The sequence below is a fragment of the Thunnus thynnus genome, chromosome 20, assembly GCF_963924715.1.
Source record: "Thunnus thynnus chromosome 20, fThuThy2.1, whole genome shotgun sequence".
Classification (NCBI taxonomy): Eukaryota; Metazoa; Chordata; class Actinopteri; order Scombriformes; family Scombridae; genus Thunnus; species Thunnus thynnus.
In genome coordinates, this window is record NC_089536.1 from 5354469 (window position 1) to 5377320 (window position 22852).

A 22852-nucleotide genomic window follows, 5' to 3' on the forward strand; every position below is an offset into this window, starting at 1 on the left:
GGGCCGCACAGGCTCTAATCTAAAGCCCATTAAGATGTCAGTGTTCCAGCACTCAGTGAAGAGGAAGTCCTGACAAATTCAACCAAACGTTTTTGTTTTTTATATATTTTAACATCATGAACAGGTGGCCACAGCGCATTCACTACAGGGATTACTGCGTATTAGATGTCATATCTAAATTATATTAATATTCTAATGGTTTTGTTCGATTGTTTCCATCAGAATTTAATCAAAAGTTTCACATTTCAGTCATGTTTTCAGAGATAATTATTCAAACACACACAAAAAAACTCACCTGAAATTCACCTCCGACTCTCATCATGTATCGCGGTCAAACGCACCTTGTAAATCCAACAAAAGTGTCGTTTGGTGTTGAAGAATCTGAGTGAAATCACCATCTCGACGAACAAATTGTTTTTCCATCGAGGCGCGTTCAGTTAAATAAATAAATTTAAAATAAAGAAGTCAAACCTACATGTTACATCCACAGATGATCATTTATTCTGACCACATAATCTCTGCGGCCGTGCCCTCTCTGTCGTCGGGTGACACGACCAGCCTCCAAATCCAAGGAGAGCTGCGCGCCGCAGGCAGCGCGCCGTGCGCAATGTGTCCTGGGCATTATCCGCATTAACTGGAATTACACTGAGTGTCTAGCAGGGATGTAGTGGAGGGTAAATCTAGCCAACCTCCAATCACTCTGCACATCTAGTTTACTCGTGTTGAAGCTTTAAAACAGGGTCGCAGGAGAGGTAGATGAGGCTTCATCACACTAGCAGGTGGTGGAATTTAGTGGATGTGGTGTTTAAATAGCAACATGTGAGATTAATATTTACTGAAACATGTGATTTCTGTTTGTCATGCACTGCAGTTGCTCATTTTAATTCAACATCACACACAGTAAACATGGCAAATGGAGCTTCCTCGACTACTGTTTATGTTTTTTGCTGAATATATCAAAATTAAATGATCTTCAGACATGTGGTAATTATTCTAACCTGATAATAGTAATAATATGCACCAAATTTCCCCTAAAAGAGAGTTCATGTTGTAAAATTTGTTTTTGAAACTGTGACAATCATTCCTTTTGCGGAGGAGTGAGGTGCTGAAGTGAGTAATGTCTGTCTCTCCCAGAAAAGCAGGCCATAATAGACTAACTGACCCAGATTAACATACTGTAATCTGCAGATTAACGTGTCAGGATATGTGACCACTTGTGTTTATTTTGGCTGGAGTGGTTTTCATGATGCTACTTAAGGCCTTACAACAATGCCGCCACACCAGCTGGTACTGTACTGTACACGTCTCAATCAGAATGCATTTACAGATTATGAATTAAACTGAAGTTACCAATTAAATACTTGACTTTTTAATCCATTTCTTACCACACAATGCCCTTAATAAACATCAACATCCTGCAATAAGTGAACGTGAGACTCATTAAACAGTCACAAAATCCATTGAGAGTAAATAATTTGTGTGTTGACATGATTTATTTATGTATGACAATAACCTTAAATAAAGGAATCGCTGATGTTTTTACAGCACAGTCCGTTCAAAACGTCCACCGAGAGGCTGAGGTGCACTGAAACCAGTCCAGACTCCTTCGTTCAACAAGAGCCGCGGCGCTTCTACAGGCACACTGGTTAGATTCAGAGGAATTTAGTGCCAATTAAACTGCTCCACTCAACAACTTTCTCCAATCTTAAAAAGCTGAACCTCCATGTGAATTTTGGTGCTGAAATAAATTTTCAAGTGTGCAAACTCCCACGGTCCCGCATCTTTCCCAGGCGGCTGCTAATCAGCGAGGTAACAAGTCCCAGTGAGTTCTTCTGAAGCTCTACGTGGCCTCCTCCGCTTTAGGAGCCTCCTCGGCGCTCTGCTGTTTGACGTACTGCTGCAGCAGCGCCGACAGGTGGGCCGGGTGTCGCTGCAGCATGGCGGCCGTGCGCGAGGTCAGCATCGTCAGCCCGCTCACCAGCTCGCCCCTGACGACGGACACCGACGGCAGTTTGGAGTAGCTCACCACGCCCTGAGCACTCAGCAGCGTGTTGTCTATGCAGGCGCCTGTTGAGACATGAGAAGAGAGGTGATGAGGGAGCTGCTTTCATCGCAGTCTGGTAAAGAAGAAGCTCGTGAACATCATCACATCACAGCTGCTCTGCAGGGAAATAATGGACTGATCCAACTTCTGCATTGATATTAAATTACTTTGGGATTTATGAATGTTGGTCAGATAAAACAAGAAGTCTGATGATATAAATTTGAGTTCTGGTGACCTCAGATAAATATTTGTAACAATGGACATAATTTATAGCTAAATATATGATTTATTTATGTGTCACAGCTGCAATAAAACTGTTCTTTCAGGCAAACAAGTTGCAACCACTAAACAAGTGTATATTACCAGTTTACTCGTTTAGTAGCTGCGTCACCAATGAGGTGATGTTATGAAACAAAACCATTGTTTCACCTTTATTCTGTCCTACGCAGTGATGATTGTTATCTGAGTAGATTACATGGCAGCAGATTAGATCCACACACCGTTTACAAAGGAAAAAACAAAAGAATCATTATTACATCTTTATCAGTGTCTCTACTTATGAAGATGTAATATCGAAACAATGTTGTGAGATGCAAATAATCTTATGAAGAGGATTTCTTTCCTCTTCAGAGTCTTTTAATGATTTTATGAAACCAAATTTTCCTTACTGATAATCAGAGATGACAATAATTCTCTAACTTAAGCTGTAACTTTCAAAAACATTTAGTTTGACCACTTAAACTGATTATTTTCCTCTGCAAACACACAGAACAGGAGCAACGAAGTCTCCAGTTCTGCTGGGTTTTTTGAGAATAAATATTTTCCTTTTTTATATCATGGTAAACTGAATGTCTTTCTCTTTGTAATTTGGAAAGCTGGTAGGAAAGATCTCATCATGTGCTCTCTAGAAAAACAGACATTTATTTGTATTTTATAAACTAAACAAGTTATCAGTTAATTAAGATAATAATCATCCGATTAATAAACGGAAGGTTACACAACAGTCTTATCAACTGCTTCTTGGCCTTTGGTGATTCTCAGTTTATACGTTCAGGAAGTCTCTCACCGCGTTTGCGCAATCTTTGTTTGCAGCACACGTAAATTATGATTCTGCATTCTTAAAGTTCCTCTTTGCTCGCATAAGTTAGAGATAAAAACATACCGAGGAGCGTCATCTGTGGGCTGGATCTCAAAGTCGACAGCATCTCCTTCGCCTTCGCCTCTTTACACACGAACAGAACCGTTGGACCGATGAACAGAGGAGCCATGTTGGAGTAAACACTCTCCAGCAGGAACGACCGTATCACCTGGAAACGAGCACGGTTGAAGATCAGATTAACCTTTGATGATCCCACAAAGGAACATGTGCTAAAAAAAATGAATATTTAGGGAAACACTGCAGATCTCAGTCAAACTCTTCTCAACCTTTGATTAATGGTTATTTTACTCATGTGCAGTAGTTTCAAAGCTGCAGAGTTGATGAGAAAAAGTATGGATTTCACAAATAAATCAATTATAATATTCCAAAATAAATTAAAAAACAGAATGTTTGCATATAAAACAATATCTGGGAACCGTCACTGTCTGTTTTAACATTTTACTTTGAAACTTTATGTTCCTCGTTTTTCCCACAAACAGTTTTAAGGCTCCTCAGTAGTTAAAACGGTTTTGTGCTGCTCAAATTAAAACCTCTGGATGATGGATGTTGTTTCGTATCAGTTTTTACCTGGTTGGGGAAGAACTTGACGGTGATGTTATGTTTATGAAGTCTGTGCTTCAGGATCATCATGTCCTCAGCGCTGCTGGCGTTGTTCTGAACCACAGCGACCATCTTACAGTCCTGGAACACGTTCTTCAAATCCTTCTTCATGAGTAAAACCAAATCGCTCTCCTGATAGAAGGACAGAGAAGAGTTTGAAGCAGATTTCAGTAAAACATTAGTATTTATTCCCTACTTTTACCTATAACATCACCCACAGTGTTTATATAGTTCTGGTGAGGACTGAGCTGGTTTCATTTGGGGTTTTTCGACATTTTTGCTACACCTTTCTTCGAGGAATGGTTTAAATAAGAAATTCATATAAAGAATACAAATCTAACTAGTCATTTAACACCAACTTTCAGTACTTAAACAGAAAAGTGTGACGGGGATCCAGCAATAGTTCAAAACACCCACACACAGTCAGCACTTACTGCAAATTTAATTGACAGCTATACGTTTCAGTCTAGTGACCTTTATCAGTCATTTCACTCAGCAAATGACAACAGGCCTGCGTATGTACTGTATATAAGCACCAAAAGAGCAATCTGCCAATCTGAAGACAAAATAATCAATAAATCTTATAGGAAAAACACACCTGACTCACATCATCAGGTGATTTTTCCCTCAAATTCTCTAATAAAGTGTAAAAGCTGTCAGTACTTGACAGGTTTTGATATTTAGTGCAACAGACACATTTTAGTCAGTACCAAAAAAGAATTAATGTGACCCTTCTACATATATATACTTTCTCCAAGCAAATTATTCCACTGACTGACTTATACGGAGAGAATGAACAGCTGTAGTGTGTAAATCCTGGTGAAATTACAGGTTAATGTCTGATAATCTAACATGTGAGATATCTATTCTAGACTAGCAAACAATACAGTGCAAAAGGCATAAAGTTTGATAATTAGAACAGTATTTCTGGTACATAATCTATATCAAGGTACTTGTGAGATTTTGCCCTTTAATTAATTTATCTGCCACTGTAAAGCCGCAACAGTAGCGACAGAGTACGGAGGAGCCTGTGACGTAAGCACGTGTCAACAGTGTTTTTGTAATTACTCTCACTGCCAGAAGGGGGAGACAAAAGTCCTGCACTCCAGCTTTAAAGAGACAGGAGGTAAAACGGCCTGTTTCAGACAGAGGCTGAACTGAGGTGCTGCATAAAGAGCCAGTATGAGATAAATAAGGATTTTTTTGAACTGTGAATCATGCAAAGCGACTCTAGTGGAGTCCCAGAATGAAAATATAGAGCTGGAAATGAGCATAATAGGTCCCCTTTAACTTTCCCCTTAACTCTGAATCGTAAGCTGACTTCAGCATCGCTATATTCTGGCTCTTGACCCTTCATATTTAGTGAAATGATGAGAAAAAGGGGATGAATGTTACCTTTATTGGGCCTTTGTTGGTGTCTAATGGATAGGCTCCTGGAGGAACCACCCGTGTAGGAGGGATGTACTGAGTGACAGCCAGGAGCTTCTGTTTCAGGATGTGCATAGGCTTCTTGTGGCGAGTCACAGCCTTGGAGCCGTGCCGGACACTCTGTGTGAGGGGAAGCCATCCTGAAAACACACAAACACCAACAAACACATGTTAAACATCTGCCGATAGCAGCTCCACTGGCTGTGAATGAAAACCGGCTCTGCTAACATTAGCTGAGTTTAACAGTTTAACTGACACATTATAATTAATACTGCGAGCGTTGACTGGCTCCAGAAAACATGAAACTAAATAATAATTCACTACAGACAGATAGTTTATGTTAGAAAGGTAGTATTGACTCAACATTACCCTGTTTCGGTAGTAATTTTGCACACAAGGTCGCCGCCATGTCTGACAGGAAAACGGTTTTCAGGAAGTGACGATAGCTGCAAATGCTGCATTCACTGTCATGTCGGGAGAAAGACAATCACACCAGATAATAGTGGCAAAACAATCCTGAATTAGCTTTTTTTTATCGTGTTACTTATTTGCAGTGATGAAAAGTAACTGAATATATATACTCAAGTACTGTATCAAAGTACAATTTTGAAGTACTTGTACTTTACTTGAGTATTTCCATTTGATGCTACATTATACTTCCACTCCACTACATTTCAGAGGGAAATATTTACTTTCTACTCCACTACATTTATTTGACAGCTTTAGTTACTTTTCAGATGAAGATTTGACACAATGGATAATATAACAAGCTTTTAAAATACAACACATTGTTAAAGATGAAACCAGTGGTTTCCAACCTTTTTGGCTTTTGACGTCTTACAAAAAGCAGTGTGTAGTCGGGGTCACATTTCACATGTCTATGAGTTGTTAACAGCTCCACCAAATAGTGATTTTTCCCTCTAAACTTCTCACATGCTTTCATTTCAATAAATGTTCAAATGATCCAATATTTAACCAAAAATCAAAGATTAGAGAAAAAGTCCAAAAACTGAAAACAGATTTGTGTATCAGAACTTTGTTTTTTCTTCTTTCCTCTCCCATTAATCATCTCACGACCCCTCAGATTTATCTGCTGACCCTTTGGAAGGGCCCGACCCCTAGGTTGGGAACCAGTGGACTAAACTAGCTAACTGTATATAAAGCTACAACAGTAACATGCTGCTCTAACACTGATGCTTCAGTATTAATAATCTAATGATGTCATATATAATAATATATCAGTCAGAGGGACCAAACCACTACTTTTATTGCAATACTTTAACTACATCAAGCTCATAATACTTACGTACTTTTACTCTAGTAGGATTTTTATACAGGACTTTTACTTGTAATGGAGTATTTTTACATACTTTTACTTAAGTAAAGAATCTGTGTACTTCTTACACCGCTGTTTATTTGAATATTGTTAACAAGTGAATCCATAGACAAACGTATATTGCGTATATTAAATAATGTATATTAATTAGCTAAATCTTTATGCATTCATGTTAATATTGAGTTGTATTTAGATGTAATTGCCATCTGTAGTAGCTTTGTTCACACATATGCAGTTATTTTTTAATGTGGGATATGTAACTTTCCTGAATCCCCTAAATATGATGTTTTTAACCGGAGGATACAACTATGACAATGGCGGTAACGGTTTTCCCGCTCGGTGGTCATCTGTACGACATGACTTGAACGCAGCGTCATGCATCGCTGTGTAGTTTTAATCATCGGTATCATCGCTTTACGGGTTTTTGGTGGTAAAATCAAATCTACTGTGTACACAAACTCTATATTTACACTCAGCCAAAGCTTAAGTTTGAGATTGTGACTTTAAAAATCGGTAAAAATCTGTGTTAAACCTCAAAATTTGTCCCTGTTCCACAACTCATCGCGCGTTTTCATAATGTTTTTACGTAATGCAGAATGCGCCGTTACGTCAGTACTAATTTGACAAGCATGAGGCGCATACTCAGTAAGGATTTATTGAGACATACCAGTTTATTTGGTAGATATCTTCCGTCCCAAACCTCTCTGACATTTGGCCGCCAGAGTGATTTTGCACTGAAATTCACCAGAAAAGCGACGAGTGACCGCACAAGCATGGACCTAAGTGACATGAGGAAGAAATACAAAGGAGACGAGGAGGTGAGCGCTCAAAAGACTTGAGTAATCTGCAAGACATATACTGAGTCTTATACCTTAACCAGCTGTTCAGCAAGGTCAAAGTGCCATAAATCCAATGTTAGATGCACATATACTATATGTGCAATGTGTAGCCTGCTATTTTTATCTAATCCAACTGTTTTAAGTGCATTGTAGGGCTGCAACCAATGAATATTTTCATTGTCGATTCATCTGTGTATCAACTTGTGTTTTGTCGATATCAGTGCAAACATTTTACATCTTATTTTGAGGATTGTGAACACGTTTTTGTACAGAACATTTTTTCATTCAACCGAAGAAGCCAAATGTTGTCTAAACGGAAGTAGCTTGTACACGAAGTTCACTTAAAAAACAGTTTAAAATTGGTAAAATTATCATTTAATGATAAAATAATACATTATCTGAATCAAGGTCACAAATTTGACCAATGGTAGTTTTTGGTATTGAGGGTTTTTTTTTCATATTTGGTGACACAGACGCATTTTAGCCAGTTCTAGGGTTACAACTAAGTATTATTTTCATTATTGATTCAACGATTGATTATTGTCACGATTAATCGATTAGTTGTGGTGAAAAATGTCAATCGCTGTTTCTCAAAGCCCAAGATACAATTATAAAATGTCTTGTTTTGTCCCGTCCAACAGTCCACAACCCAAATATATTCAGTTTACTATCACAGAGGACCAAAGAAACCAGAAAATATTCACAATTGAGAAGCGGGAACCGGAGAATTTGCACATTTTCCTCTAAAAAAAAAAATCACTCAAAACGATTATCAAACTCTGAACGACTAATCGATTAATTGCCTACTGGTTGCAGCTCCAGTACAGTAAATTATCCACCTGGACAAAGACTCCTTGACTGTACAGCATATTTAGAAATGTTAAATCTGAAGTTTATGTCAGACTAGTGGTGTCTGTTTCCTTGTGCATTTATATACAGTTGATTATTTTCTTCTCAGTGCTTCGAGGAGAGTCAGCTTGTGTCTCTGGATCCAGTCAAGCAATTTGGAAACTGGTTTGATGACGCCACAAAGTGCCCTGCAATTGGAGAGGCCAACGCTATGTGCATCTCCACGGCCACCAAGTAGGTTAACACACCACCTGAGATGAATGTGATGATTAACTTTCATAGGTTTCACAATCCAGTGTCAACTTTTGTTGTGTTTCTGTCTGTACAGAGACGGACGCCCATCTGCCCGCATGGTCCTCCTCAAAGGTTACAGCAACGAAGGTTTTAGATTCTTTACAAACTACGAGAGCCGGAAGGGTAATGAGCTGGTTAGTAACTCGTCTCTTTCTGACAATCTGGACTCTTTGTGCCTCTTTAAGTGATCTTGTGTGGCCTTAAAACTCACTAAATAAGGTCACTGTCAAATCTTATCTAAAGTTAGCACTGTGAATTGGTGTCTTCCTCATACTGGCTCACCTGTATAGCTGCTTCTGTTTAGTTTAGTTTAGTCTTTCACTCTTTAATGTCCTGCATGGGATCATTTAGCTTGCAACATGGCAAAAACAGACACATTTGCAGACTCATCCAACAGAAAACCAATAAAAACCATCAAATACAACAAGTAATAAACAATAGTAGTAGAAAAATAACAGGTGAGTGCAATTAAATCAGATAAAACTAACAAATAACTGTTGTAACTATGATTTACAGTCCTTACTCTGTAAATTGCTCTGGCATAACTTGCAAATGTGTAAAATTATATATCTCAGGAGTCATATAGCAATAATAATAATTATAATAGTAATAAAGTTTATTTATATCAGCAATAACAACATGCTTTACAAGGTCAGATGTAAAAGGAACAGAATACAATAACAAATACATACATGACAATATGCTAAATACAGGAAAACTGCATGATAAGAGGATCAAGTTGATCTTTAACAAAACAGACTGAAAGACATAAAACAGGATATTTGCTTACAACAACACAAAAATGGCCTCTGAGTTGATGACTGACGAAGGTCAATGACTGAAATATTATTTTTTCAGTACACTATGTGCTTCCTTTGTGTGATTTGGTATTTAACTCTTTAATGTCGGCCCTAATGATCTGTCCTTCATCCACAGGAGAGTAATCCATATGCGTGTTTAGTCTTCTACTGGGAGCCTCTTAACCGACAGGTACGAGTGCAGCATCACCTACTGTCTCATTGATATCATTTCAGTGGATTTTTTTGGTTTCTTATAGAATTAATGTGAATTTATTTGAACTCTGGTTTGCAGATTCGTATTGAGGGCAACGTGGAGCGGATCCCCTATCAGAGCTCTTGTGATTACTTCCACTCACGACCAAAGAGCAGCCAGATCGGGGCCGTTGTGAGCAGACAAAGCACTCCTGTTCCCAACAGAGATGTAAGGACCAAAAATATATTAAGTTATAGGTGACATATAAATGCTGAAGGCTGAATTTCATCGTGTCCTTTCTTTTAGTATCTAAGGCAGAAAAATGCGGAACTAGAGGAGAAATACAAGGATACAGAAGTGCCTATGCCTGACTACTGGTAAGCACTAAAACACACTAAAAGTGAATAAGCTTTGATATATTTTTACCTTTTTAAGATTCTTGTTCACAATGTTCAGACTGTCTCATGACATGCTTCGCTAACAGGGGCGGCTACATCGTCAAGCCTTACTTGATCGAGTTCTGGCAGGGTCAGACCAACAGACTCCACGACCGCATCGTCTTCACCAAGCCGAAGGACGGAGAGACCGAGCTGGGAGAGTTTCAGCACGCCGCCGAGGGCGACTGGGTTTACCAGCGACTGTCTCCATGAGAAGTATGTCAACAAGATGTCATATACAGGATAAGACTGACATTTCATCTAGAATATGAACTCATCATTGATTTAAAAAAAAAATCTTCGTCTTTACCTCATTTGAAGTTGCCGCTCATGTAGGTGCTTATGGAAACTATTTGATGTGGATTAAATAGGTGCTACTGTAACTTATCAACAAGGCCAAACATCATTGTGTTTCATTGAACCTAAAAGTGAGAAGTTCTGGTTGTCAGTAAAGGTTTTTCACTATAACTGTGGATAAGAAAGATGTGATGCAACCTAACCGCCGTACAGATTTACAGTTGCCATGTGTTATGAAATGAAAAGCTGCTGGCTGTGTGATTTACAGGAAGTGCACTGACCGCCACAGGAGAGCAAACTCCAGCTGGTCTTGTTCAATAATCATTGACAGTAAAAGTCGGTCATTCGACAGCTTTGTCTTGAACTGTTTTGAAAAGCACAATGTTCACTTTTAATTCATTTTTAATGTTGACATAAGTGGTAATACTTTACTTCATGGATCTCTAATTTCCCAATAATTTAATAAGGAAGGTTATTTGGTACTGATTATAAGGAAAATGGGGAATTATTTAGTTGAGTTGAACTTATTAGCATTTTTTAAATTTCCAGAGGAATTTCCTTGAAATAATCGCTCAATTTATACGCAAATATTAATCTGTGATTATTTTATTATTGGAAACTTTATACTCCATACGTGTTGACTTGTATACTTGCCTGTGGACAAATTTCAATGCCTAAAATATTCTCTATCTTATAATAGCAATTGGAAGTATACTGAACAGCTGTCTCCATTTTCCCTATAATTAGTTCCAAATTATGTACAGTTGTCCTTTCCAGGAACCTTCATATGACTTTAAAGTTACATAATCCCCTTTTTAGGGAATTATAGGGATATATGGCACTTGTAAAATAAAGTGTTTCCAAATTATTCATATAGCCTTGACATCTGACTTATATTCATTATGTGTTGATGTATCTATGACCGTGGGTCCAATTGCCTTCTAATAATGAGATTAAAAGAGCTGATGATGTTGATTGTGCCAACTGTCATGTGCATTATGAATGTCTTGTACTGTTTGAGAATAATATTGATGTTTATTGTTTACTGATGGAGGAATATATTTTTTTCTGTCTTGAATTACAGCCAGTAATAAAGTTTAATTTGTAACTCAGGACTAAGTGTGTTTTGTGGCCAGCAGATGTCAGCAGTGCAACATTTGAGAATATGAAAGAGCAATGAAACAGAAGTATTTTCAGACTCAACAGAAGAAATATACTGTAGTCACTGGAAACACTGCCAGCTGATTAGATGGTTTTTATGGATGACTAAATAGCACTTTCAGTCAGTCTGTGAACTGACGTATTGTACTGAATGTCTTATCACAAAATGTAGAAGCAAGGCACCTGCTATCAAATGTCAGTGTCTGATTACTATCTCCATGTCAACAAAACCAGCCAACACAGACTCAGATGAAATAACAGACTTGCCCTGGTGAACCTAAAAGAATGATGTCACACAGATTAACGTGTGGTAACTGCTCAGTATGTTGTGTTTTTCACTCCATATGTTTACATAAGGAGGGTAGTTTATTAAAAAGCAATTGGATAACACCAAAATATTGATTCATGTGAGTTTAAATGATTAATATCAGCTAGCTTTAGCGTATAATTGGTAATAATTATTATATAATGTATGTAATAGTTACTTGACTTATGCTTGAAAGATATTAATTCGTGCTATCTTAACAAGTCAGCCAACAACCTCATAATATTTTTAGCTTATTGCTATGGAGAAATGAATAACAATTAATCAAAACAGTTTTGAGCCACTAGAATGCACTTTGGACATAAATAGCAAGCTATGAGTTAGCACGCTGACAAGTAATGTTAGCATAACCGTTTAAAACTAATGTGTTAAAGCAAAAAGGGAAACCACTAAGTTATCTTCTTTAAAATTAAATAAATACTCTAACGAAAAATTGCCTAAGAAAAAAAAAAAAATTCATTAATGCACGTTTAAATGGTTAATATCAGCTAGTTTTAGCTTATAATTGGTAATAATTGTGATAGATAGGTGGTAGGGTTTTGATGAGTGACCCCTCTCACAATAGTCACTTGATTTATGGTTGAAAATGCTGATCCATACTGTTTTAATAAGTCAGGCAACAAGCTCACAATATTTTCAGTTTATTGCTATGGAGAAATTAATTAAAACAGTTTTGAGTTAAATACACTTTGTACATAAACAGCAAGCTAACATGAGTTAGCGCGATGACAATGTTAGCTTAGCTGTTCAAAACTAGAACAGTGAGCTAAAGCAAAAACCGCTAAATTAGCTTAATTAAAACTAAATAAATACACTGTCTAACAAAAGTTTCTCTGCTAATTTTTTTAAGAAATGATCTGAAAACACAAAAGTATTGAAGTTTAAATGGTTGACATCAGCTAACGTTAGCTTTGGCTTTTAATTAGTAATAATTGTGATAAGTTGATAGGTTTTTGATGAGTGACCCCTCTCATATTATTCATTTGATTTAAGGTTAACATTGGAAATTTCGATGTTAGCATAACTGATTAAAACTAAAACAGTGAGCAAAGCAAAAACAACGGGAAACCGCTAAGCTAGCTCCATTAAAACTGAATAAACACAGTTTCTACTAGTGGAGAGTTTCCCTGCTAAATGTTGGACATGAATATTTCAACTTCAAAACTCAGTGTAACTCTTTCCCAAACTGTAAACTAAATCTAATCCTATCCATAACTTTAAAGGTCAGACATACTGAACTTTTGGAAGAATAAATAACACTAATGTTGAAATAATTCAGCAAAAATACCTCTGCTTGCAAATGCCACCACACAAACACAAAGTACTCCTTTATAATAACACATCTTGTTAAATTTATTAAAAACAAAATACACTTTTTTTTGCAGGATTTCAGAAAAGATGATATAAACAACAAATGTTAATTTAACAAATCTGTGGAGTATCCACAGTGTTTCAGAAACAGCCAGCAAAATCAAGTCTTAATTTGCTTTGGTTGTAAAAATGCAATAAAAATTTCCTGCCTTGGTTGCACTGTGCAAAGCTCTATCTTCCCTTGTGTACTGATTGTGTGGGACATAAAAAAGGAGGTTTTATTCCCAAACTCTACATCCATTATAATAAAAAAAATTTTTTTAAATTGCAATCATGTTTACAATTCATTCATAAGGATGTTTGCATGAGGTTAGGCAGAGTCACAGATCATTTTTGAAGATATATAACAACAATATGAGGCCATAAAAGTTATTGAAAGAGTGTACTTTCAGTTTTGGAGTAACAATGTTTACAAAATTTCAAAGAAAAATGTCTCAAGTGCTTGTTTAGCCTCCCCTCACTTCTGTAAATGTCTGATGTTGATAGCAGTTGTTTGTTTAGGCGTGAGTCCTCTGGTTACAGTATCTACCTGGGTGTGGTGCATGTTTATCCACCCCGCACATTGCAAATGTCATGCCAATGTGGTTGTGCTAGTACATATTTTACCCCTTCAAGCTTTTATGAGTGTGATGCTGATGTATGACACAACTGTGATCAAGTATGTGCATTCTGGTGCTTGTGACCATGTTTGCTATTTTTCAGTCTTCATTTTATGGTTCTCGTCACTGAGGTTGTGCTCTGCGAACAGATTTGGGTTCTCCACCAGCGTGGCGCGGACCTTCTTCTTCTCCTTGAAGCGACCAGAGTGGGAGACCTTGACGTGGCGGCCTTTGGTGGCAGATTTATCTACAATCTTCTCCAGTCTGGCATTGAACTGGCTGTCCATACGGTCCGGAGGGGGATTATTGCTCGAGTGCTCTTTATGCCCAGTGTTGCTGCCGCACTCGGCCGGGATCTCGTACAGGACCTTGGATTCAGATTTCTTTTTGCGTGAGAAGGTCAGCTTCCACCAGCTTTGGTCAGCCATGGCACCAACAGAGACTGGAAGACTGACCTGTGTGGCACAGAGCAGACACTTAGGACTGAAGACATACTGAAACAATAGTTATAGCTATTTGACATGAATATTTCAGTGAGCATAAGATACATTATATGCAATAGTTTGAGAAGGTTCCTCCTCTGCACGTTTCAGATAACTGTTTGCTTGATGGGATGTTGGGAATTACATTTATTGAAGGGATCATGTTGCCATCCTGAACAGACTTGTAGCTTCTGTATATCATTGAGGACACTAAGGTGATGTCCTCCATATCGTTTCTGAAAATTTGGGCATTTTTCAATAACCTGAGGAGAAGTTTACAACTACACACAAATGACACATGGTGGGTTTTAAAGGCTGATTCTGATATTTTTTAGACTAAATATCTTTAAATTTGAATGCGTGTGGACAAGGACTATTTGTCATGATGTACCATGTACTTGCCATGATGAAGGCCTTAATGGTTCAAATGCGTAGGCATGTTTTTAACTATGACTTAGTAGCCATGAAGTATTAAAGGCTTTTTAAATTTATTTCTTGAGTGCCTCAGATATTTTCAATAATTCTAGACTTTTTTTTTTTAACATATAATAAAGGCGCTTAGTTTTTCTCCTAAGGCTTTGAAACAACATTAGAAGAGATAAAATGTGATGTTGATGATGAATTTGATGAAGCAAACTCTGTGAGACTGAAGCATCAGCATCTCGTATTGTTATAAAGTGGCTGGTAAATATTCATTAACATGGTGGATGAATAATTTACTCTAGTAACAATGGCATCACTACAATGTAAAAATACTTCATTACAAGTAAGAAGAAGAATCTTTATAGCACCTTTTTCAAAACCCGTGTTACAAAGTGCTTGATGAAGCATCCAATGACAAAAGCAGATGATACATATTTTACTCAAAGACAAGCAAAAACTATTGAAAGAAGTGAAAAAAAGTATTTAAGTAAGAGACCTGCATTCAAAAACTTTCAGTAAAATGCACTTTAAGTATTAAAAGTAAAACTACTCATTATGGAGAAGAAATGCACCTTTCATTGGTAAATTTCCATATATTATATCATTATATTATTATTTCTGATGTATTAGTTTGATATGCAGTCAGTTGGTTTTTGTAAAGCAATATGTACAATCTTATATTTTGTATATAGAATCGTAATGTGTAAAGTAATGAGTAGCTATAGCTGTCAAATAAATATAGTGGGGTAAAAAGTACAATATTTCCCTTTGAAATGTAGTGCAGAACAAGTATAAAGCATCAAATGGAAATATTCAAATAAAGTACAAGTATGTCAACATTGTACTTAAGTACAGAGTAAATAAACTTTTCACCATTGATCATAACCTTGAAGGAAATTTCAAAATCAGGTCTAAATTTGGCCTTAACACAGTAGACCAGTAGTATGATTTGTATAGATTATTATTAAATTAGTTTGATCTTAGAGCTGCAATGATTAGTTGATTAATTGATGAGTTGATCCACAGAAAATTTATCAACAATTATTTTGATAATCGGTTAATCATTTCAGTTAGTTTTCAAGAAAAAAGTGCCAAAAGTTTTCAACCTCTAACCTCTCAAATATGACGATTTTCTGTTTTTTTTTATCATATATGTCACAAATTTTAAATATTTGGGCTCTGAGACATTGTGAATGTGTTTTTCTTTCACCATTTTTAACATTTTGTTAACTAAATGATTAATTGATTAATCGAGAAAATAACCAGTAGATGCAGCCCTACTTGAGCTCATGCTGACAAATGACACTGCGGCTCTGGATTCTCCTGTACTGGTCGCACCTATCAGACCCGTCCTTAGAGAGACGACAGTAATCCTGAATGGCTTCTTTTCATTGTTGCCACATTGAAGGTGTAACCTAATGGAGGGAAGGGGACACCCGACACTCTGCTCTCTGCTGATAAATTAATGAGCATCTGAAGAGTATCCTCTGTCCCACCCATGTGATCTGATATGAAGTCAGGCCGATGAAGAAGCAAGCTGTTGTCTTAGTGATACTTCAGGAGCTCAGAAACTTGTTATATAACAGCATCACAAAGTAAAAGTGGGCCTCTGGATTATCTATTTATGATTCCAGACACAGGAATTCAAATTTATGGACGCATGTAGACACACAGTCTACACCTGGCAGCCATAATTGCTCAAATAACTTCCTTATTAACTGAGTATTGATTCAGTCTTCGACGACATGAAGAGGATCATAAACAGGTGCATGATGTAATGTTTAAAAAATATCTTAAAGGGGACATATCATGCTTTTTGTTATTTTTATACTGTTATGATGTTGGATGTTAAACACGGTCAAAGTTCATAAACTTGAAGTGAATATATGTAGAAATGCTCCCTGCAAATCAAAAGCCAGGGCTTCAGTCTGCTCTGAATGCTTCGTTTGCAGAGGTTTTTTCTACTTTGCCGACAAGCTGGTGTCGGCTTGTTGTACATGCCCATAAATGGATGTCTGTTACGTAACCTTTGTTGCTAAGGTTTTTCCATGAGTGTTCGCGTTGTCCACTTGCCTATTTTGGATCAGATTCAGGCTCCAACATGTACAGATGTATTTGAGAAGTTTATTTGAAGTAAAGAGCAAGAAAAAGAAGTGAAATCCTGCTACTGCTGTTTGTTTACGTAGCCTCTGGAGCAAGCAGAAGCTTCAGGGAGCTGACCAATCAGAACAGAGTGGGGTCATCAGGAGGCGGGCCTTAAAGAGACAGGAGCTATAACGGCCTGTTTCAGACAGAGGCTGAAGTGAGGGGCTACATAAAGGGCCAGTAGAAGATAAATAAGGAGTTTTCTGAACTGTAAATCATGCAAAGATATTCCAGTAGAGCCTGTAAATGTGCATGATATGTCCCCTTTAAATAAACACATCTAGAAACACTCATAACTGATGGAAACACCTGTACTTTGATGTTGGATTAAACAACTAGAGAGTTCTTAACTCAAAGTCTTATTAATGTCTTTTTTCAGAGCTTTCAACCACATATCACAATCTTTATTAGCAAATTGAGTTGTAAAAAATGGTAAGTGGATTTTATATTAAAAAAATGTTTTTTTCTAAGGTCAAAGATGAACTTTCAGGGCGTTCTTGCAGCTTAGTGGTTATGGCACCTATAATAGGTTTATTCTGGCGGGGGAACCTTTGTTGCATGTCAAACCCCTCCAACTCTCTCCCCCCATGTTTCCTGTCTTTATCGCCAATGTCAACTGTCAAACAAAAGCAACTAAGAGTGAATTTTGATGGTCTACTAAAGGAAGTTTTATTCAAACACTCAAAATTGATTACATCACATCATGCTGAATAATTTCACATGGAAAAGTAACACATGAGTAACACTGGACACCCCCTCAGTCCATTTTTCACTTTTTTTTATGGTTTCAGATCCAGGACTCTTAGGTGGAAAATGACACATTTTAGCAGAAGTTTTGTCCCCTTTGCTATAGTGGCTTTCAGTTCCATAACCTGCTAATCAGATCACACTTACAGTGGTCTTTTTGTCTGAATGTATGCACTCGTATAGCGGTGAAATTGTTTGATTGGTTGTTTTTTTTTTGTTTGTTTTTTTGCATAATGCACACTTTGGAGACAAATTTCTGCTTGAGGATAACAATTATATCTATCTATCACACAAAACCAAACTCTCTAGTTGTAACATGCCATAACACATCATATATAATAAGTTTATCATCAAAGTAGTGAAGCTTTTAAATTACGGATTGCAGTACGGCATCCAAGTACATTTAAAACAAGAATAAACTTCAAACTTTGAACTGCAAATGACATAAAAATAGTATAGATAAACAAAAGTTCCCGAGTTTCATCAACGCAACACGTTCCAGTGCACGAGGGCTGACAGGAACTACACAAATCCTCTTCTGGTATGCTCATTTTTATCATGGAGCACCTATGCAAATAAAGGGTACATGCCCTTTGCAGAAACACTCATCTTACTCTTATCTGAACCATGTGATATTAGTCACCGGGCACACACAGGTAGTGCAAAGGTTCAAGACACAGTGTTGGAAACAACTGGCGAGATTTTTGATGTAATGTTGTGATAGAGTTTGAAGTAACTTTAAGCGTGTAATTTTACACTTTGAACACTTACATAAGAGCCTTTGTGCTTTATTCTTCTGGACCTTAAGTTACGTCTTGGCCCATTAATGCTTAATTACACTTATTTCTGACCTGACACTCAGGTAACAGATCGTCTTGATGACCAAAAGGAGCTTTTGTGAGTTCCCCAGTGGCCACAGAAACCATCTCATACCAAAGTGTTTACTTCAAGTGTTTAATTCAAGCAGTAATTCTAAAATTAGCCCCTTTTTTAAATTGTTCCTCCTTTTTTCTCTTGCTGAATTCACCGCCATTGATGTTGTTCAGTCTTTAACAAAAGGCAAGTTGCTCCATAACAAACGTTTGCAGAGCATTTACATAGTATTGTTGACTTTCCATCAGCCAGTTTCTGCAGAACAAACTAACTAAAGAGGCTAGAGCAGCACTTTCACACCACGTTAAGTAAGAGAACATAGCGGTACAATATGCACACATATTTCTTTTAGTATTCCATGTTTGTCTTAGATGTGACCTTTGAGACAAAAAACCCATGTTGACTTAAAGGAGGCCCTCCATAGTTCTCTTTAATAAGTTACCATGTATTCTGTTATGTGAAGGTGAGCCACTCAGCAAAGCCTCACAGATCACAGCAGGGAAAGGAACACTGTGGCCACATTTGGAAATCACTAACCAGCTGCGAAGCCTTTGAATAACATAATGTTTGAGCTGTAGAGAGAAAGAGAGAGAGAGAGAGAGAGAGAGGAGGCTCCAAGGGCACCGAGGGCCGTGCTGCCCTCATAATTGAGCTGAAGGTTCATTAGATTCTCGGGTTTCGTCCCGTGTGCCAGCTTCACTGTTGACCCGTGGCAGCAAAGTTGAATGAGTTGCTGAAGAGCTTTTTGACGGATGTTTATAATAAAGTTAATAATGGATAAACATGAGCGTCTATAATTCCTTTTAATTGTTTCTTCTCTGGATGTTTCCAAGTGCCGTCACATCTATATAACAAGTTATAATGTATCTACTGGTTACATCAACAATAACCAATAAACATTAAAAAGTTATAAAGTCATTAAAGTTTAGTTTGGTGTGATCTTGGACTGAGAAATGTGTATAATTCTCACTCATATAGTCACCAGCTCAAACTCAGCTATTGTTTTTTCATATAACTACATTTTCTAATATTTTAATTCCTTTTTTTATATTATTTCATAAAGTCAGACACTGCCAGTCTCCATCTTGTAGGGTTCCAACTGTGTCATGCATCATGTTTTACTGTTTTTATGGCATCTTATTGTCTTCCGTCTGTAATTTTTAACCAACCCTTTATTGGTTTCGGAACATCTTGCCAAAGGACTGCAGTTGAAAATTAGCCAGCTGGCACATTTCCAGAAATGCTACTTAATGTGCATTGTCCTTATAAAATAAATAAACAAATGAAATGTAATAAATGAATCTTTTTTTATTAATTGATTGGTCTATAAAACATCAGAAACCTGTAAAGATGTCTATCACAGTTTGCTATAACTCAAGCTTTGTCCAACCAACAGTTCAAAACCCAAAAATATTCAATTTATTGTTATGTGAGACAAGTAAAAGCAGCAAATTCTCACATTTGAGAACCTGAAACCACCAGATGTTTGGCGTTTTTGCTTGAACAATTACCTAAATGATTAGTTGCTGATTTATTTTTTTGTCAATCAACTAGGCAATTAATTGCAAAATTGTTGTAGCTCTGCCATCTGGATAAAAGTTGGTGGACAACACTAAAAATAAGATGCAAACTTTATCGCTCTATACTCGACAAACTTTGACATGTTGCATTTTATAAATGTAGGATAAAGTTGTCAGTATGTTCAACCAAATGTGTTACTGTTACTGGATCTTATCTGAGGAAAATATACATTGTGACACGTTACCAAGCACAAAAAACACTAACAGGAACAGTTTGTTTAGTTTGTTAGACACATAAAATAGCCTTTAGGTGAACACATATGTTTTCTTACCTTGTTGACAACGAGCTGGCAGATGGAGATTCTCTCAGATGTGAAACTGTCCCGCCATGCTTATAAATACTTTAACTCCTCTCTCTTTCTCTCTTTCTCTCTCTCTCTCTTTTTGTGTGTTTTGTAATTCTTCTTCTCAGGTGATCGTGCACAGGTGCAGCATCTCTTCCTCTCTGCCTCTACCTCACCTTGTCCCTCTATACCCTCGACTCCACTCTAGCACACACCCTCCTCAAATATACACACACACACACACACATAAACACACCTTCAAACCCGCCCCAGCTAAGTGCATGAGTGACTAAATGTTGCAGCCATGTGATTTAGTGAAACCTTTCTCCAGGCAGTCCGCACATCAAGATTACTGACGACAGAGTTAATGTGAACTTGAGAGGTGAGCAGCTTTCCAAAAACTGCAAATAAATTCCCTTTATCGGCCTCACTTTAAAAAAAAACGATCCTGTTTTAATGTGGAGTTTGGATGCAGAATAAAGCCATCTTTGTATTTGAGTTTTCCCGTTCCTGTTACACAACTCTAAGTAATTACTTTAAGCTGGAGAGAGAGAGAGAGAGAGAGAACGACACGGAGAGAGGAAGGACTCTAAAAGATAATCTGGGTGAGGTGAGCGCCCCTGATGTTTTGCATAGGTTGCGTAAAATCACACACAGCGAATGGATGCTTACTTTGCAAGTTTGGTTAGCATTCAAATGACCTGATATTAGGCCATTTGAGAGACGCTGCTGCTGCACTTGCAGGGATTTAATAGAAGTGTTGAGCTATTTTTACTTATATGCAGCTTGGAGTTCACAAGACATCAAAATGTTATGTTATTACTGTAGTTTTCAGTGAAAGAATATACAGTAAGGGATTTGTCTACAGTATGATGCTGTGGATGGGATTAATGACAAGAAAGGGGAATTACAGAAAGTCCCTTTTAACTCCTTAAAGGGGACATTTCATGTTTTATGTGATTTTCTGTTATTTCTATGCTGTTATGATGTCAGATGTCTCTGTTAAATGTGGTCAACTTTCCAAAACATGAGGTGAAAGTCAACAGCCAGGGCTTCAGCCTGCTTTGAACACTTCATTTGCAAAGTGGCTTCAACTTCTCCATCAAACTGACGTCAGATTGTTTGCACATGCCCACAAACGGCCGTCCATTCTGTAGCCTTTGTTGCTGAGGTTGTTTCACGGGTTGTTCACGTTGTCTACTCACATATTTCGGAGCAGATTTGGGATCCAACATGTACGGATGTATTTAAGAAGTTGAGTTTGAGTAAAGAACAAGAAAAAGAAGTGAAATCTGACTACTGTTGTAAAACGGCCTGTTTCAGACAGAGGCTGAACTGAGGGGCTGCATAAAGGGCCTGTATAAGGTAAATAAAGAGTTTCTTGAACTGTAAATCATGCAAAGATATTCCAGTAAAGCCCCAGAATATAAATATAACCTAGAAATATGCAGAATATGTCCCCTTGCCAGCTGGTGGGTCAATCATTACAAGAATTAAACCCACAGAACTCATTTTCAGATTCTAGTGGAGATCACAATGTTTCCAAAGATACCAAATATATGAGGTTGAATTTCTTATCATTTATTTCATCTGTTTTATTTCATTATTTATGTATTTATTTGTTTTAGCCTTGTTATTTCCCCTTTTGCCCCTGCATTGTCTTTCCTGTTCCCAAAGCATCCATGAATATGAACATTATGATTAGTTATTGTATGTGTGTGTCTGTGGGTTGGATGTGGGTTCTTTATTGTCTTTGGATGGGTTGGTGTCTGCACATGCATTTCAATATAAAGCACACTGAGTATACTTGTAATGAAATGTGCTACATATATTCAAATTGCAGTGGTGGAAAGTAACTAAATACATTTACTGAAGCACTGTATTTATATTTTACTTGAGTATTTCCATGTGATGCTACTTTTTACTCCACTACATTTATTTGACAGCTTTAGTTACTTTTCAGATGAAGATTTGACACAATGGATAAGATAACAAGCTTTTAAAATACAACACATTGTTAAAGATGAAACCAGTGGTTTCCAACCTTTTTGGCTTTTGACGTCTTACAAAAAGCAGTGTGTAGTCGGGGTCACATTTCACATGTCTATGAGTTGTTAACAGCTCCACCAAATAGTGATTTTACCCTCTAAACTTCTCACATGCTTTCATTTCAATAAATGTTCAAATGATCCAATATTTCACCAAAAATCAAAGATTAGAGAAAAAGTCCAAAAAACTGAAAACAGATTTGTGTATCAGAACTTTGTTTTTTCTTCTTTCCTCTCCCATTAATCATCTCACGACCCCTCAGATTTATCTGGTGAATCTTTGGAGGGGCCATGACCCCTAGGTTGGGAACCACTGGACTAAACTAGCTAACTGTATATAAAGTAGTTGAAACTAGCTCCACCTCCAGCAGCTACAACAGTAACATGCTGCTCTAACACTGATGCCTCACTATTAATAATCTAATGATGTCATATATAATAATATATCAGTCAGAGGCACCAAACCACTACTTTTACTGCAATACTTTAACTACATCAACCTCAGAATACTTATGTACTTTTACTAAAGTAGGATTTT

The 22852-nt window shown here is 37.2% G+C and overlaps 3 protein-coding genes across 3 annotated transcripts; 1 reads left to right on the top strand and 2 right to left on the bottom strand.

Annotated features, from left to right (window-relative positions):
• Positions 1-1474: 1474 nt before the first annotated feature.
• Positions 1475-7293, bottom strand: mrpl10 (mitochondrial ribosomal protein L10). The gene is made up of 6 exons (XM_067575698.1): positions 7235-7293; positions 5601-5695; positions 5199-5371; positions 3771-3935; positions 3207-3351; positions 1475-2067 (listed from the first exon to the last, which is right to left on the bottom strand). The coding sequence occupies exons 1-6, from the start codon at positions 7276-7278 to the stop codon at positions 1841-1843; spliced, it is 849 nt and encodes a 282-aa protein (XP_067431799.1). The 5' UTR covers positions 7279-7293; the 3' UTR covers positions 1475-1840.
• On the top strand, positions 6979-11384 carry pnpo (pyridoxamine 5'-phosphate oxidase). Its single transcript, XM_067575697.1, has 7 exons — positions 6979-7385; positions 8365-8489; positions 8584-8683; positions 9486-9539; positions 9642-9770; positions 9849-9919; positions 10027-11384. Exons 1-7 carry the CDS (start codon positions 7164-7166, stop codon positions 10190-10192), a joined length of 867 nt encoding a protein of 288 aa, XP_067431798.1. The 5' UTR covers positions 6979-7163; the 3' UTR covers positions 10193-11384.
• A 1003-nt stretch (positions 11385-12387) lies between these two features.
• On the bottom strand, positions 12388-20425 carry prr15lb (proline rich 15 like b). Its single transcript, XM_067575699.1, has 2 exons — positions 20255-20425; positions 12388-14187 (listed from the first exon to the last, which is right to left on the bottom strand). The coding sequence occupies exon 2, from the start codon at positions 14158-14160 to the stop codon at positions 13825-13827; it is 336 nt and encodes a 111-aa protein (XP_067431800.1). The 5' UTR covers positions 14161-14187; positions 20255-20425; the 3' UTR covers positions 12388-13824.
• Between the last annotated feature and the right edge of the window lie 2427 nt (positions 20426-22852).

Bases quoted from the DNA above. Each gene is read 5' to 3' on its own strand.
- prr15lb (XM_067575699.1), bottom strand. From the start codon at position 14,160: ATGGCTGACCAAAGCTGGTGGAAGCTGACCTTCTCACGCAAAAAGAAA.
- pnpo (XM_067575697.1), top strand. From the start codon at position 7,164: ATGCGCCGTTACGTCAGTACTAATTTGACAAGCATGAGGCGCATACTC. The intron at 8,490-8,583 runs GTAGGTTAACAC...CTGTCTGTACAG, and splicing joins TGCATCTCCACGGCCACCAA to AGACGGACGCCCATCTGCCC. The intron at 9,771-9,848 runs GTAAGGACCAAA...CCTTTCTTTTAG, and splicing joins CTCCTGTTCCCAACAGAGAT to TATCTAAGGCAGAAAAATGC.
- mrpl10 (XM_067575698.1), bottom strand. From the start codon at position 7,278: ATGTCAGAGAGGTTTGGGACGGAAGATATCTACCAAATAAACTG. The intron at 5,372-5,600 runs GTAATGTTGAGT...GTGTGTTTTCAG, and splicing joins AAAATTACTACCGAAACAGG to GATGGCTTCCCCTCACACAG. The intron at 3,936-5,198 runs GTAACATTCATC...TCCTTCTATCAG, and splicing joins CCAACAAAGGCCCAATAAAG to GAGAGCGATTTGGTTTTACT.